The 15,899-nt window shown below is 45.2% G+C and overlaps 1 protein-coding gene across 3 annotated transcripts in view; it reads left to right on the top strand.

Moving 5' to 3' along the window:
• The first annotated feature begins 6,343 nt into the window (after window positions 1-6,343).
• The window catches only part of Tmem131l (transmembrane 131 like), a 167,360-nt gene continuing 157,804 nt past the window's right edge, over window positions 6,344-15,899 (top strand). For all 3 annotated transcript variants that reach the window (XM_076864819.2, XM_076864820.2, XM_076864818.2), the window contains exons 1-3: window positions 6,344-6,483; window positions 7,119-7,189; window positions 15,040-15,083. In XM_076864819.2, the coding sequence (XP_076720934.2) occupies window positions 6,360-6,483; window positions 7,119-7,189; window positions 15,040-15,083 (239 nt within the window). In that variant the 5' untranslated portion in view covers window positions 6,344-6,359. The remainder of the gene's footprint in view (window positions 6,484-7,118; window positions 7,190-15,039; window positions 15,084-15,899) is intronic.

Raw genomic sequence — 15,899 nt, 5'->3', positions numbered from 1 at the left:
TGTGTTTTGTAGGTATATGTAGCTATAGTAACTTCCTCTTAATGACTGTAGCTGGGCCTTCATAGGCTTTCTCACTATCCTAAAAGCATCCTAAAACAAGCAAAATGAAATTGTGGTGGGGGTAGGGGGAGGGAAGTTTCCAAGTTTGTCCCTGCTGCTTTGTCTTCAGAGATAGGCTGACGCAATGGAGGGAGGGGTCACTTGGTTGCTGTACAATTGAGGTGTAAGGTAGAAGAAGGGAAGCAGATAGACCATAGGAAGCAATCATAAGAGTCTATGTTGGGGCTGGGGCTGGGGCTCAGTGGTAAGCGCTCACCTAGAGTGTGCGAGGCACTGGGTTTGATCCTCAGCACCATGTAAAAAATTACTTTTTTTTTTTTTTTTAAAGAGTGTACATGAGGGATAAGGAGCTTTGATGAGGGTAGTGGTTGAGAAGGAAAGGGTAGATGTGGGAAATATTCTGGAAGTGGGCACTTTAGAATTCACTGATGGACCTAGAGGGTACAAAGGAAATAGGAATTAAATATGGCTCTTTGGCTTTTGTCTCCAGCAGCTAGGCAGACGGTGGTGCCACTGACGTGAACTTAGGAAGACTGAGAATGTAACAGGAAATTTGGATAGAGGAATCAAGAGTTTGAAAGGTGTTAGGCTTGAGATGTGTGTTAGACTTTCAGATAGAGGAGCAAATAGGCAGCTGGATGTGTGAGTGCAGAACTTCAGGTGGGACGACATAATCTGACTCACCAGTCTACAGGTAGCATTTAATGGTGCAGGCTATGAGTTCATTCAGAGAGTGCTGAGGACCAAACCCGAGACTCTTGCTTACAGAGGTTAGATACAGGAGAGAGAGGCAGTGAGGCAGACTGAGGAGTATCTTAGTTGTTTTTTTGCTGCCATCACAGAGTACTACAGACTGAGTAATTTGTAACAGAAAGGAATTTATTTCTAACAGTGCAGGAGCCTGGGAAGCCTCATATTAAGGTGTGAGCTTCTGGTGAGGGCCTTCTTACTGTGTCATAATATGGTGGAGGGCAAAACAGATACTTTTCCTTTTTTTTGATACCAGGGATTGAACCCAGGGGTGCTTAATCTTTGAGCCACACCCCCAGCCCTTTTATATATTTTATTTAGAGACAGGGTCTCACTGAGTTGCTTAGGGCCTCGCTAAGTTGCTGAGGCTGGCTTTGAACTTTCGATCCTCTGCCTCATCCTCCCAAACTGCTGGATTACAGGCGTGCTCCACCATGCCTGGCTCCTCCTCTTCTTATAAAGAAAGAGTCCCATCATAGCCCCCATAACCTCCTCTAACCCTAAAGACCCCAAAGGTGCTGTCTCCATAAACCATTAACTTATGCATTTGGAGTTCAGTGTGTGAACTTTGGGGCATGCAGTCAATCCATAGCAAATGATCACAGAGGTACCCAGTGCTGTGTGGCCTGTGCTAGGAGTGTGTTCACACAGACTCACAGTGATGGGCCTGATTTCCTCTGGAGCATAAGCTAGTTTATTAAGTGATAAGCACTGTTTCTTTGCAGATATCTAATCACTAGGTACTTTTGTTACTTTGACTTATTTTTCTAATTTAATTAATGTAAATAAATGTATGATAATTGCTTTTATTTGCACATGTAAAATAAGTATTATTTTTATTGATTTCTTGTTTTGTGAACATTCTGTTAGTCTGGTTGAAATTGGTTATTGTTTTTTTTTTTTAACATTTATTTTTTAGTTATAGGTGGACACAATGTCTTTATTTTGTATTTATGTGGTGCTGAGGATCGAACCCAGTGCCCCACGCATGCTAGGCGAGCCCTCTACCTCTGATGAGCCACAATCCCAGCCCTGAGATTGGTTATTGTTAATGTTCATCATTCACTTTTATTTCTATCTTAGTTGACTATTTTCTTTCACTTGGGATTATTTTCACTACAAATAACAGAAAACTTGAAGGGGCAAGAAGGTGTTACTTTTGCTTATCAAACAGGATGTCTGAATAATATAATAATACAATATAATATAATAATATAATAATAATATATATATAATACAATATAAAATAATATAAAACAATATAATAATACAATATCATAATTCCATCAAAGATCCAGACTTTCTCTGTTTTTCTACTCCACTGTCTTTCAGCATGTAACTTTCTTCATGAGGTTTGCATGGTGGCTGCCAAACCTCTGGACATCACCTCTGTGTTCCAGCGGGGAGGACACGGTACAAAAAGATGTGCTAGTTAAGTCTATTCCTTTTCACCAGGAAATGAATAGCTTTTCTTGGAGTCAATCCAGTAGAAGCCTGTTTATATCTCACTGACCAGACCTACACCAAATAGCATGCCAGGGTGTAAGGGAAGTTGGCAAGGTGAACATTAAAAAAAAAAAAAATTCATATAGCATTCATTTAATCATATTTATTCAATTATTTTTATTTTTGCCATATTAGAAGTTGAACCCAGGGCCTCATGAATGCTAGGCAAGTACTCTACCACGGAGTTACATCCTTAGCCTTAATCATATTTAAACATTGACCAGGATCACACCCAAGTCATCCCATATAAATCACATAGTAACCTCCCTTTAAAAATATTTTTGGTCTTTAAGTTTTTAAAGTGCTATTCTTTGTATAAACTTTTAATTTTAATTCATATACTAACTAAATTTTACTATTTTTATTGTACAGTTTTGAGTTTTATAAAAAACATAGAAAAAGGTGACTGTTTTTAACTGTGATTGCTGCTGCTCTGCCCCATATTGCCTGAGAGTCCTATAATGGTGAGGGATGATTATTTAACACAATAGGGGAGCCTGAGAAAGGAGGGAATCCTTATCCATTGCACCTAAGGGAGGCTTTGTGAGATGATATGGAATAAAGTTATAGAAAGGTCCCTTTGAGTCCAGGGGCAGTTTGCACCTCGTGACCATAATCGCTAGATTTCTTCCCAGCTGAAGACCCATCCCTTCTGGGCCTTTCCTCCTGGGCACTGATGAGACTTGGGTCCCAGCAGTGATGGTGGTAGTGGCTTTCATGAAACACTTGGTTTTGTTATTTTCATTGGTGGGAGGACCAAAATGGAGGGACAGATGGGCCAGCAGACAGCTGTTACGTATACATTTTCATTAATTATTCCCATTTCCAGTATGTCTGAGTGATAGATGATCATGAGTAGGTAATTCAAGTACTTGAATCATCAGTATCAAATGGACCATATTAATGAAAGGTTTGGCATACTTCCACAATAAGAATAAATGATAATATCATTTCTAGCATTTATTGAATACCTAACACCAAATGCTTACCATACATTATCTCATTTAATCTTCACAACCACCTTGTGACCTGCCCTGAGGAATCATCTCTGGATTAGAGATAGGTGATTGGGGCTTAACACTCCATGGCTGGTTTTAGGTAGGATGTGTTGAAACATAATTCACACTTGTAGACTTGCTTAATTTTCATCTGTATTATCTGTTGTCAAAACAAAACAAAAACAACAAAACCCCACCCTTAAATAGCTAAATCAATACTTGCTTTTAAATTTGCAAGATGTTAGTCATTTTTTTTAACCTACCCTACCCTTCCTTGTATGTGTGTATATGTATTTGATTGCAGTGTGTTGTTTATACGAGACAAGCACTCTATCACCAGGCTACAGCCAGCCACCCCCCTTTCAAAAAAAATTGAGCTTATTTGGATCTAACTTTAAAAATCAAGATACACAATAAAAGTATGAAAATAATACTGATACATTCTACTAAGACATCACTCTAGTGTCTCTTCCACACTTTGGTTTTGTGTATACAGTTTTCATATTAAATTAACTCATCTAAATTGTTTTTCAGAAACATTATTTCACATAGATATTTCTATATAACTCTCACTAAAAGGAGTTCTATAGCTTGGATATTTTCACCCATTCTGGGTTTCAGTTTTTTTATTCCATAAAATGAGGCAGTTGGGCTATTAAATGATATCCCCCAATTTTCTACTTCTAATAATCTGTGACAGTATCTACTATTGACAAGGGGAATAATAGAAACACAGCACAAATACACAGAAGTCTTCTCCTTGGGAGGACAAGTTTACTCCAAAACATGGAAGCTGCTTCATGGGCCATAACTTTCCTGTTGTTCATGAGTCAGCATGAAAAATGCCTCCAGAGAAGGCTAAGTAGGTCAGATTTATCTAAGAAGACAGCTGTGTAATCCTGTATCCCTCTGCAACCCCATGGCCCTGCAGATACATGCTTCTGGCTTTGTGAACAACAGTCAAATAGCATTACCCACTTTGTAAAGTTCGTGAGACCACAACTTGAAAAACTCAGGCTGGCCTTAAAAACCTTCAGTAGAGGAATAAATGAGAGATTTCAATACAGTCCGCAGCAATGTTACTCTTTTTTTTCTCTGATACTGTGATACACATTAGTATGGGAAAGACTTTATTAGTAAATTTTAGTAAAATAATTGAAAAATTGGGAAAAATGTTTGCATCATGACTTTTTATTGAAAAGTGTAATAAAATGTTAGGCTGCCAATGTTTGATTGCTTTCCCTTCTTAGTGTGGTCATAAGACTTAAAAATTACATTTAGTAAATAAGAAGATTTATAAGAGAACTTGCATTTGGAAACAAACTTGAAGGTGCAGTTACTACCTCCTTTGGCTGTGCAAGTATTCTTTTTCTCCTTCCTTCTTTTTTCCACTGCTGGTGATCAAACCCAGGGCCTCACACATGCTGGGCAAGCACCCCCATCCCAGTGCAAATATTCTTGTCATTAGAGGGCCCTTTAATACAGTGGGGAGCCTTCAGAATTAAAGGGCAAATACAAACCCGCAGAAGTGAAATGATAAAGAAAAAACAAAACTAACAAACAAAAACACATACACTGGAATGGGACCAGAGAGCCTTACTAAGAAAGATGTCAGCAGAGAATGCAGAAAAAAGGTTAGAGGTACTTGGAGGTGTTCAAGTTAGATAATTCAAAGCGACTTTTTTTTTTTTTTTTTTTTTCACGTGGGCAATTTATTTATGCTCATCTCCTCAAATGTTAAGTTTGTTTGGAGTTACATCCAGAAAAGGTGTTAGCCTGGGTACACAGTACTGTATCTGGAAAGAGGATCCATAATTCATTTTGTTTTTCTCCACAGTCTGTCCTGCTATATGACCACCAGTTTTCCAAAGTCTAGACTGTAAGGCACCAGAAGCAATTAAATAGAGGATCAATGCAAGCAGACAGGTGTGCCCCATCACTTCCCCTCTTTCAACCATAGAGCTCATATTCTCTGAATTTCATATAAGCTACCCTGGAAACAGCAAATTAACTCCAAAGACATTCCATGTTACGCAAATCCATTTCTTAATAGGCCCTTGTTTGTGACATCACTGGCATAGATGCGATATTAAAAGATCTCAGATCTTAGACCTTTTGATCATAGACACACTAAAGCAGGACTAGAAAATATATTTCCAAGTTTACTTATATTATCCTGTTAATGTTAGAAACAGGCAAGCTATGAAGTCGTCAACCTCAACCATGATTCTGAAGAGGATGAAAGAATTTTGTAATCTGATTCCCAAAGGGGATCCTTGCAGGGTCTTCGAAGCTCAAACTTCCCCACCTGTCACAACCTGGACAGTCTCCACGGACTGGGCCAGGCGCGCCACCGCCACGCGGCGCTGAGGTCGGCCTCTCGGGTCTTGGGAGAGCTCTTTTCATTCTAAATTACAGACTTTGCAGCCACCGGATATCCTCGCTGCATAACTGGCAGTAGCCATGTGGCTGCACTCGCGTTTCCTGACAACCACTGCATTATTTCCACTAATATCCTGTGTAGGGCGTCTCTCGCCGGGCGACTTCTCATTCCCACCGCCGCCGCCGCCCCCTGCCCCGTGGGTACTCTCCCGACTGCTGCCCGTGTGCCGCCAACAAAGGGGAAACCACCCGAAAGTTCACGAGAACGCCCCGGGCCAAAGCGGGCCGGCGAGCCCTCCGGACAGACAGCTCCGAGCACCGGGCCCCCGCGGACCGGGCGCTGCGGGCCTGCCTGCGGCCACGTGCTGCGCGCCGGGGCGGGGCGCCCGCGGCCGCCGCGTGCGTTCGCATTGTCCACGTCCCCCCGCGCCCCGCCGCGTTCCGTCCCCCCCTATCTGTGGCGCACACGCGCTCGGAGCGAGCGGCGCGCCCCGAGCTGGAGCGGCGGCGGCGGCGGCGGCGGCGGCGGGGGCGGTGCGGCGTGGGGCGGGGCGGGGCGGGGCGGCGCGCGGGGGCGGGCCCGGGGCGCGGCGGCCGCGGCGCCAGCGAGCGAGCGAGCAGAGCTGCGAGCGCGGCGAGCACTGAGAGGAGCGCGAGCACAGCATGGCGGGGCTCCGACGCCCGCAGCCCGGCTGCTACTGCCGCACCGCCGCGGCCGTGAACCTTCTGCTGGGCGTCTTCCAGGTCCTGCTGCCCTGCTGTCGCCCGGGAGGGGCTCAGGGACAAGGTCAGCCTCGCGCCGCCGGGCTCGCTCTCCCTCTCCACCCCGCCCCCCCTTCTCTTTCTTTTAGGGAACTGTTTAAATGTATCAGAGGGCTCGGGGAGGAGAGGGGAAGGGGCAGCAGCGGGAGGAAAAGCTGTGGCGGTTCTCCGGGCGCAGCGTCTCCTCCCGCGCCCCCGTCCAGCCCGAGCGCTGGGAGTCGCGGGGCTCGGGGACCGCTAGCCGCGCGCGTCCCGGAGCCTTTGTGCGCGGGCCCCTGCGCCCGGGGCGCAGCCCCCGCTTTGTGTGGCGCGCGCTGGTGCCCCGCCGCGGCCCGGCTTCCTGCAGCTTTGTTCCCCGGAGCCTGGCTGCCCGGGGATCGCAACCCAGATGGTCGGGCTGCACAGCCCCGAGTGTCCAGTGGGGTGGCCTCGTCCCCCCAGCGCTAGTGCCCCGACCTGCACGCCCTCGTCTTTCAGTCTGAGGGGCCGCCGGCTCACGCTCCGACTATTGTGTTTTCATCCTTGGCTCGCCCCTCGGGTGGCCTGGCTCTAAGAAGGAAAAGGAGACTTGTTTTGGGGAGGCGGGTGGCATGGGGGATGAGAAGGGAAACAGGAAGCGTTTCTTTCCGTGCATTAAGTGTGTTTTTGGTGTCGGTGCAGCGATCGAGCCCTTGCCGAACGTGGTGGAGCTGTGGCAGGCAGAAGAAGGGGAACTCCTACTGCCCACTCAGGTGAGGACGACCAGGTGACAGGACAGGGGTGGGCGTGCGAGGGAGGAGAGGCCCGGAGGCCGCTGGCCCCCCAGCGGCACGGGCGCTCGGGCCACTTTGCAAGGCAAATAAACGGTTGGCCAAGCCTGAACACCTGGCAACGGTGGCCCTCCCGGCCACCTCCCGCACCATGTGACAGGCGTTAGTCTGGCCCGCCCCAAGTTCGGAAGGTGGGAGCCGGGCCACTTCAGCAGGGCTGCGGCCAGCTACTGCTGCGCCCGGGAAGGGCGGGCTCCTCCCCCGCCAGTGGTCCCGGTGGATGAGGGACCTCGCCCTGGGTCTACTCTGCTTCTGTCTGATGGAGCTGGTGCCGTGTGGATGGCAAGTGGCTGGAAGGTTGAAGACCGCAGGAGCATTGATTTCATAAATATTAGTGAGTGGTGCTTTCCATTAGCGCTAAGTAGCTTTGGGATGAAGATGTGACTTTAAAGGATTGTAATCTTGGATTTTCTCCAAGTGCGTTTAATTCCTGGTAGAATACACCCACTTATGAACTTGAATTTCAGGTTTTCTCTTTTTCCCCCTATATGATGATTGCATGTGGAAAAATAATTACTAACATTTTATTGGGAATCTGTAGCACCATGGGTTTCCTGCTGCTATAGATAAAGTACTGTGAAGCTTTGGTGTTGATTTTTAAGGTTGAGCTTGTACAAGAAATTCTTACTGACTTCAAAAGTACCCATGTAAATATAATGTTGTTGACCGTTTTTCACTAGCAGCACTAATGACTAAAATGTATTTTCGAGGGTGTGTGTTGAATGATAAGAGTATTCAGCTTGTGTATGGCAGTTTTAAGATTCATTACTTCCCATATTGGTGGCAGCATTAAAAACGGAACATCCACCTATAATCTCACTTGGGAGGCTGTGCAGTTTTACATTTCAGCTTTCTCCTCTCTATGTGAAGCATTAAGAAAGCTGGTTTTGAGATATTTGGAATATTCATTTTTGACCAGGGCTAATGAATAACAGCTTGAAGGCAGAGAGGTGATTTTAGAGGAAAAATTTCCTGGACCTTTCCTGAACGCTAGCAGGCTGCATGAGACCATTCCTTTGAGAAAAAGCCCCATCAGCAAATCATCTTTCCTTCTACTGAAAGTTTACTCCCAAGTGGCTCTCCCCATTGTAAATAATACATTGTAAAATACAGAAAGAAGAACAATAAAGTAGGAATCTACTGAGAAAACCACACTGAATGCTTGATGAATTTACTTTAAAAATATATATGTTTGTTTGTCTCAAGAGTTGTTCAGCAGTGACATGAATGGCTTTTTGGTCCAGAATTCCTTGTTTTGGGGACCTGTCCTCACTGTCACAGGATGTTGGGCATCATCCCTGGTCTCTAATCCCTGAATGCCAGTAGCTGTCTAAGTTCCCCCTCAAACCCACTAGCTTTTAGTTTTTGTTTTTTGAGACAGAGTCTCCCTATGTTGCCCAGGCTGGTCCCGAACTTCTGGACTCATGCAATCCTTCTGCCTCCACACCTGGCTCGACTCCCTCATTTTACCAATTGAGAATGTTACCCTGGTTAAGAAGCAACTGGTGTCTATGTGCGTTTGCATTTTTACTCAGTTGTAGTCCACCTCTGATGGTTAAGGTTGGAATCCAGCACAGACTAAAAGGGAAGTAAATTATAGACCCTCGTTTGTTATGGTGTTAGTTGTAGTCATTGTGCCCAGAGTTGGAATGTTAAGGTCTGTGATAAATTGAATTATTTACAGGCTCAAAATTGTTTTACAAAATGCTTACTTTCTAGTTGGATTTTGTTTGTAATGGTTTGTTTTGATAAAAAACTGTTAGAATTGAGAAGCTGTCTTTGTGGAATACTCACTATACAGGCATTTATAGCTGAGCTATTTTTATCAGAGCTGTAATGAAAGTGAAACTGGTGTTTGAAATAATTTTCTAAATACTCCATCTCTACTATATGTACACTTTTTATAAATGATCTTACTCTGTATATACCTGGGTAGGTATAAGGGATATATGTATATCTCAGCTTCAGAGAGTTTGGGAGAAAGTTATTTTTAAGGAATTAAAAGTGTTTTTGAAATTTCTTCAAAAAGGTTCCATTGTGTGTCATAGAGAGTATGTGGAAAAGAGAATGTTTATAGGTGTTTGAGGGTTTTTGGCTTAATTAACTAAAAGATTGAGTTCTTTTCATTTAAGAGGGCTAAGAGATGCCTTTGGAACCTGAGGGTTACAATGATGGGCAGAATAGGAACATGAGAGGTGGTGGCATTCCATAAAAATAATACTAACCTTTGCCAACACTGTTTATATAGTTATTTGTTCTGGAAGTGTTTCCTGTTGATTGTTTTCTTTTTCTTTTCCTGATATAGTTATGATTAGGAACTTGAATAACTCATCATTAATAAAACCATATATAATGATTGAATTGTCAGGAACTGTCAGGCCTCTTGGGTATGAATCCTGGCTCTTATCCTTTCTACCTCTGTTAATTTACCTTTGTGTGTGTATGTGTTCAAGTGCGCACTGGGGATTGAACCCAGAGCTTTCCACATGCTAAGCTTCTATCACTGAACTACATTTCCAGCCTCAGTTCAGCCTCTGTGCTCCATTTTCTTACCTGCAAAGTGTATGTCTGTGTGTGGGGGTGGTGGTGGTGGTGGTGATGGTGCTGATTTGACAGGTCCGTGATGATTATGTGCCTTGAACTTAGCACCTGATGTAGATTGCCTAGCATTTTGGTGGTCTCTCAACTGACCCATAGATGTCATCGATATAGGACATAAATAGTTTTTCTGCTTTAAAGGCGCTGAACCAGTACAGATAATTCAGTACTTGTGTTCTGTGATTATATAGATAAGTTTTATTGTTGTCTTCTTTTTTTTGCAGTGTTGAGGATTGAACCCAGGGTCTTGTACATGCTAGGCAAGTCCTGTACCACTGAGCTAAGTCCTCAGCCCTGTGAAAACTGTGATTTTAATTCTTGAGTTTATAGAATTTTTTCCTTCCGATTCTCCTTCAGCACACTGACTGTAAAGTGGTGATGGCATAGGAACCAAGCAAGCATTTTCATTAGCTTCTTTGTCAAGAGGCAGCTCTGTTGTGGTTGTGTGCCCTCTTATTTCATTTTTGAGGCCAGAATAGTGTGTGATTTCTTGTGATCCATACAGGGTGACATGCACTTTGACCTGCTCTGGCCTTCAGGACCTCTGGCCTTCAAGGACCTTGTCTGACCTTGTCTTACCTTGTCTTCTGCTCTAGTCAGTCCTCTGGGATTCTCCCTCCAGCTTGACCCTTGCCTGAGTGAGCCCCGCACCTTTATCTTGCTGAATGAATGCTTGCTACTGTCATGCTGGTGGCTCAGGGCTAGTTCTTCATGACACCTAACTTGCAATGATGGTGACATAATTTCTCCCCCCTTTTTTTCTGGTGCTGGGGATGGAATACTGGGCCTCACTCCTGCTAGGCAAGGGCTCTACCATTGAGCTCTACCTCTAACCTCAACATTTCCAACCTTCTTTTGAGTTTCTTATAGTGTCTTGAGTGTCTGAATTTTTCCCTTTGTCTTGTACACGTTTTGTTACCCCAACTGGGTTCTCAGTAAGAGGGTCTGGGGCCAGGCATGCTGGTGAACGTCTATAATCCCAGTGGCTGGGGAGGCTGAAGCAGGAGGATCGTGAGTTCAAAGCTGGCCACAGCAACTTAGTGATTCCCTGAGCAACTCAGCGAGACCTTGTCTCTAAATAAAAAAAAAAAAAAAAAAAAAAAAAAAAAATATATATATATATATATATATATATATAAATATGGCTGAGGATGTGGCTCAGTGGTTAAGTGCTTCTGGATTCAATCCCCCAAACCAAAAAAAAAAAAAAAAAAAAGTGGGGGGGTGTCTGGAGGCTGCTGAGTTTTGGGACCCTGTTGTGGCCAGTGTTGTGCATACAGTAGGCATTCAGTAGTTAGCTCATGAAGCCTTCCTAGTGGAGGAGAGGCAGCTGTCAGTGCCTTGCCCTGTGCCCCATTTGTGAGTTTAGGACAGTTTTGGTGGTGGCAGGTGAAATGACTTTAGTATTGATTTCCTATTATTATCATTATCAGTTATCCGTTATTGCTATATTTTAGAATTGGAGATTGAACCCAGGATTGCTTTAGTCACTGAGCAATATCCCCAGTTCTTTTTATTTTTGAGACTGTATCTCACTGAGTTGCTGAGGCTGGCCCTGAACTTGGAAGCCTCCTGTCTCAGCCTCCCAAGTTACAGGTATGTGCCACTGCACCCGGCTCCTATTATTGCTTGATATTTTTGTGTCTGTCCTCTCAGTAAGAAGGGCAGCCTGGAACCTGTTCTTCCAATCCATTGAGACTTGTCCATGAAGACTCACTGCTGATGCTCCCTGTCCCTGGTTAGGGATGCGGAGGCAGAGAAGGTGCTGAGCAGGAGCCACTGAGCAGCAGACCCAGGAGCCTGCTGGGCCTGGGCTGGGCCGGCTCAGAGCTGTACTTAGGCCTGTTTGTTCATTTAGCAAACATTGACCTTGGCCTGGCCCTGCCCAACCCCTGGGATCCAGTGATGAATGAGAAAAGCTCTGCCTTTAAAAAGACCATGTACTGTTTGTGTTCTCCCCTTTTCAGTCTGAGGGTGTAGATAACGGAAATTGGTAGAAAGTGAAACAGGAAATGGTATGCTGAACATTCGGGCCCTTTTTATTATTTCAGGTACTGGGTTATGTAATAACATCTTACTCCAGTCAGTGAATCATTGACTAGTATTTGGAAATCTTTTTGTCATCAAGGTTTATTTTTGGTTTAATCTACTTCCACTGTAAACATTGGAAAAATAATAACGAAGGGACTGACTACTGTGCACACCACTTGAGCACGGTGTGAGTAGTAGCTCATATCTGTACACTTGACAACTATGAAATCCCACCCGATTTTACAGTTGAGGAAAGCGAGGCACAGAGCAGTTAAATAACCAGTCCAAGGCAATAAGAAAGTAGCAGTGGTGGGATTTGAACCCATGATGCTTCAGCTGCAGAGCCTGAGCCTCAGCTGTGTGTCTCAGTGGGAAAAAAAATTTTTTTTTGTGTGTGTGGTGCTGGGGGTGGAAGGCATGCTGTTCTAGGGCTCCAGTGCTGAACTATTTTATTTTAATTAATTAATTTTTTAATGTGGTGCTGAGGATGGAACACAGTGCCTCCCATGTGCTAGGCAAGCGCTCTTCCGCTGAGCTACAGTCCCAGCCCTCGCGTTCTATCTTGATGTTCATGATGTTTTCGGATATAGTTGCATCCACTAGTGTCTGGCGGCTGGACTGTGCTCGGCCTTGCAGGCATTTGTTGAGCTCGAGTTTTGTGCCATGCACTATTGTGGGTGCGAGGGGGTGTTATAGTAAATAAAACACCTGCTTTTGTGGAGCTTGCAGTCTAGAAATAGCCAGGTATGGTGGTGTAATCCCAGCGACTCGGCAGGCTGAGGCAAAAGGATAGCAAATCTGAAGCCAGCCTGGGTAGAAGGACTTAGTGAGACCCAGAATTAAAAAAACAGCTATATATGCAGTTTGGTTGTGAAGCGATGGGTTCAGCCCCCCAGTCCTGAAAAAAAAAACCCAAACCCAAACCCAAAGACTGGCTGGGGATTTAGCTCAATGGGAGAGAACTTGTCTAGTATGTGTGAGGCCCTAGGTGTGATCCCTAGCACTGGTAGGGGGTTGGGTGGGGGGAGAAGCAAGCCATAAATTATTTGATCTGTTCAAGGGGCATAAATTTTATGGTGGGAGGATGAGGTGGTGATGGGAGTTGCAGGTTTAATTTAAGAGGTCAAAATATGCTACTTTGAGGAGGAGATACTTTAGGCAGCCTGAGGAAAGCAGTGAGGGAGTTGAAATAGTCAGTGCAAGGGCCCTGAGGCACAATCAAGAGGGATGTGGGGTGGGAGGAATAGTATTGTAGGATTGGGCCTTACCTTCTGAGAACTTGGTGGTGTTGGTGAGAGATGAGACTGGTAATACCCTGAGACAGCTTTCAAGTGCAGAAATGTAGGAACTGAGAGAATAGGCCAGTGTGTATTTCAGGGGTTTTCCTAAAGCTTAGGGCAGGAGGGAGGCTCTTAGAGATCTGTAACGGCAAATATATGTGACAGGAGTCTACCTAGGAACCTCATATGGTAGACAGTGCAGGTCAGTGCTTTTACAGTGACCTTTAAAATGGTATCCCAGAGCTTGTTGAAGTTGGTGGTGGAGTAGGTGATGGTACATCAAGGCCTGTGGTAAGGTGTGCTGACCTTCTGGAAAGATCTTGAAGAGGGGTGGGGGTATGACTCAGAGGTAGACTGTTGGCCTAGCACGTGAGAGGCCCAGGGTTCATTCCTGGTACTGGAAAAAACAAACAAGAAAACAGCTTGGAGCCGGTCTGACTAGCCAGAGGGAGCCTAGCCAGAGGGAGCCTGGTAAGTCCTTGAGCAGGGATTAACAAGGCAGTTGAGTCTGGATCCCTACTGTGTGATTGACAGGGAGGAGGAGAGGGTCTTTGGTGATGCAGAGTTGTTTGGAGGCAGCATCCGTAAAGCATGGCAGAAAGCCCTGTCTCGGGGCAGTCCAGGCCTGGGGTGCTGAGGGTGCGGGCTGTATTGCTTGTGTACGGGGTGGGGTGGAGAAGAAAGAACGGGTCTGAGCCTGTTCCTGAAGGGGAAGGGAGGGGGGCTGTGCCAGGTGACCCTAAGGTTTGGCCCCTGGGGTCAAGTAAAGTGATGGTGCCCTCAGCGGATGGGGGCGGGGTTGGCCATCAAAAGCTTTTTGCTGCTGGTGCGGGAGATAATGGTTTCTGAGGAGCCCAGTTTGAGACAATTGATACATCCCAGAGGTGTCTGGGAGTGGTGGAGGAAGCCATCGGGGTCTTGGGCAATCCCTGCCCTGGGTTGGTGCTGTGCTGGAAAAACCGCATGAGTTTGAGGCTGTGGCAAGATGGGCATCCATGAGTCCCCCCAGGTGTGTGGAATGAGAAGATGGGGCAGCAAATAGGGGCTCAGGCTTTGTGGTTCAACCCTGGGTTAGCCGCTGAGGGGGTGGGTGCGGAGGAGTCTGGGCCAGGAGCCTGGGTGAAGGGAGGGAGGGAGGCCAGGGAGGCAGAAGTACCAGGAGGAGGTTGGAGAGAAGCTGGTGCATCCGGAAGGGCCAGGACCAATGAGGCTGGCAGTGTCTGCAGAAAGAACGCTGCGCCCAGAGCTCGCCCATCCCCAGCACCCAGCACCCAGCACCCAGCACTGTGCAGCAGCAATTACTTGGGCCTGACCTTGTGTTTTTTTTTCAGTTCCTTCTTTTTCCCCTCCCGTATGTTAATGAGGTCAGATTTCCTCCTGGTGGTTTTGGGAGAGCTTCTGAGTGTGGTATTCATGTCACTTATCAAGTTATCAGCTTTTTTTTTTTTTTTACCTCAGTGTCAGAATGTATCAAGTTTTCACTCATTAAGAAGATTCTGAGCTCAGCAGAATACATTTTCTGTATTTGGGGATTTAATTAGCCTTAAACTTTATCTGGTGTGATTAAACTTACACGTTAATCAAAGGCTGTGAAGAGAAGTGAGGTCTCCTGTTGAGCTTACTTTTAAGTCACTGCTTTTAAATGAGTAGAAACTGTTTTTCTTACAGTCAATTTCTAAGGGACCACTTGGCAGTTTATGTCCTTTAAAATTCTTGTCATTACAGTGGCGTTCTTTAAATAAATAACCTATGGAATATTTGTGCCGGTGACTCTTGTAGACATTACAAGATCACCCTGTGAGAGTCTTTTGGTGACTTTGTGTTCCTTTGAAACAGCAGTTAAAGCATTTTCTTTTTCAATAGGGTGAGTCTGAAGAGGATGTGGAGGAACCTTCTCAAGAGCAGAGGTATGATGTGCCAAAATGCATTCTACTGTCGTGTGTAACTAATTAAAACAAATTTGAAAGCAAGACAATTTAATAAATATTCAGAGACAGAAAAAGAACAGAGGTAAGGAAAAAATGGGGGGCAAATAGTTGCATGCTAAATTTCCTTGCCCTCTCTGGATGCTCTGAAGTACCTCTGAAGTATCTGTATTATGTACCTGTTTAACATAATTATCTGTAATGGTAATCTTTCTGTTTGGCCTTTGTGATGTCTAACAAATAATATGACTTTGTTTTAAAATAAGGTGGTACAGAAGGCTGTTGGAAAACCCCCTTGTCTTTGCCACACACCAGCCTCACTTCTCCCATGGCATGCTGACGCCCTCTGTCTTCTTGATGAACATCGGTTGGGGTCGTGCACTGCTGGGTGCTGAACGTTGACATATTGAACTAGACTTGCTCTGGGTGTAACGGGGAAGTCAGACATCACTGTAAGCAAAATAATTGTGTTTATGATAAGAACTGTCAAGCATTAGGTTCTTGTGGTAGACAGCACACAGTCAGGTGAAGTGACATTCCAGCTGACAATTGGAGAAAGTAGGAACAGCCACCTAGCAAGCAGAGGGCCAGTGCTTGGGGCAGCACGGATGGCAGGCACAAAGACCCTGAGGTTGGAAGTGTGGCAGGAATCCCAAGACCTTTGGGAAAGTTGGTGTTGGTTTGTAGGGTAGTGAAAGAGGTGTGCAACCTTAGAGGTCTCAGCAGAGAGCTTGAGTTTTATTTTTAATTGTGGTGTGAGTTCTTAAAGCAGGGAGCTATCAAATGAAAAAAATGTAA

Source organism: Callospermophilus lateralis, chromosome 8 (genome assembly GCF_048772815.1).
Source record: "Callospermophilus lateralis isolate mCalLat2 chromosome 8, mCalLat2.hap1, whole genome shotgun sequence".
NCBI lineage: Eukaryota > Metazoa > Chordata > Mammalia > Rodentia > Sciuridae > Callospermophilus > Callospermophilus lateralis.
This window is presented reverse-complemented; position numbering and strand designations above follow the sequence as displayed.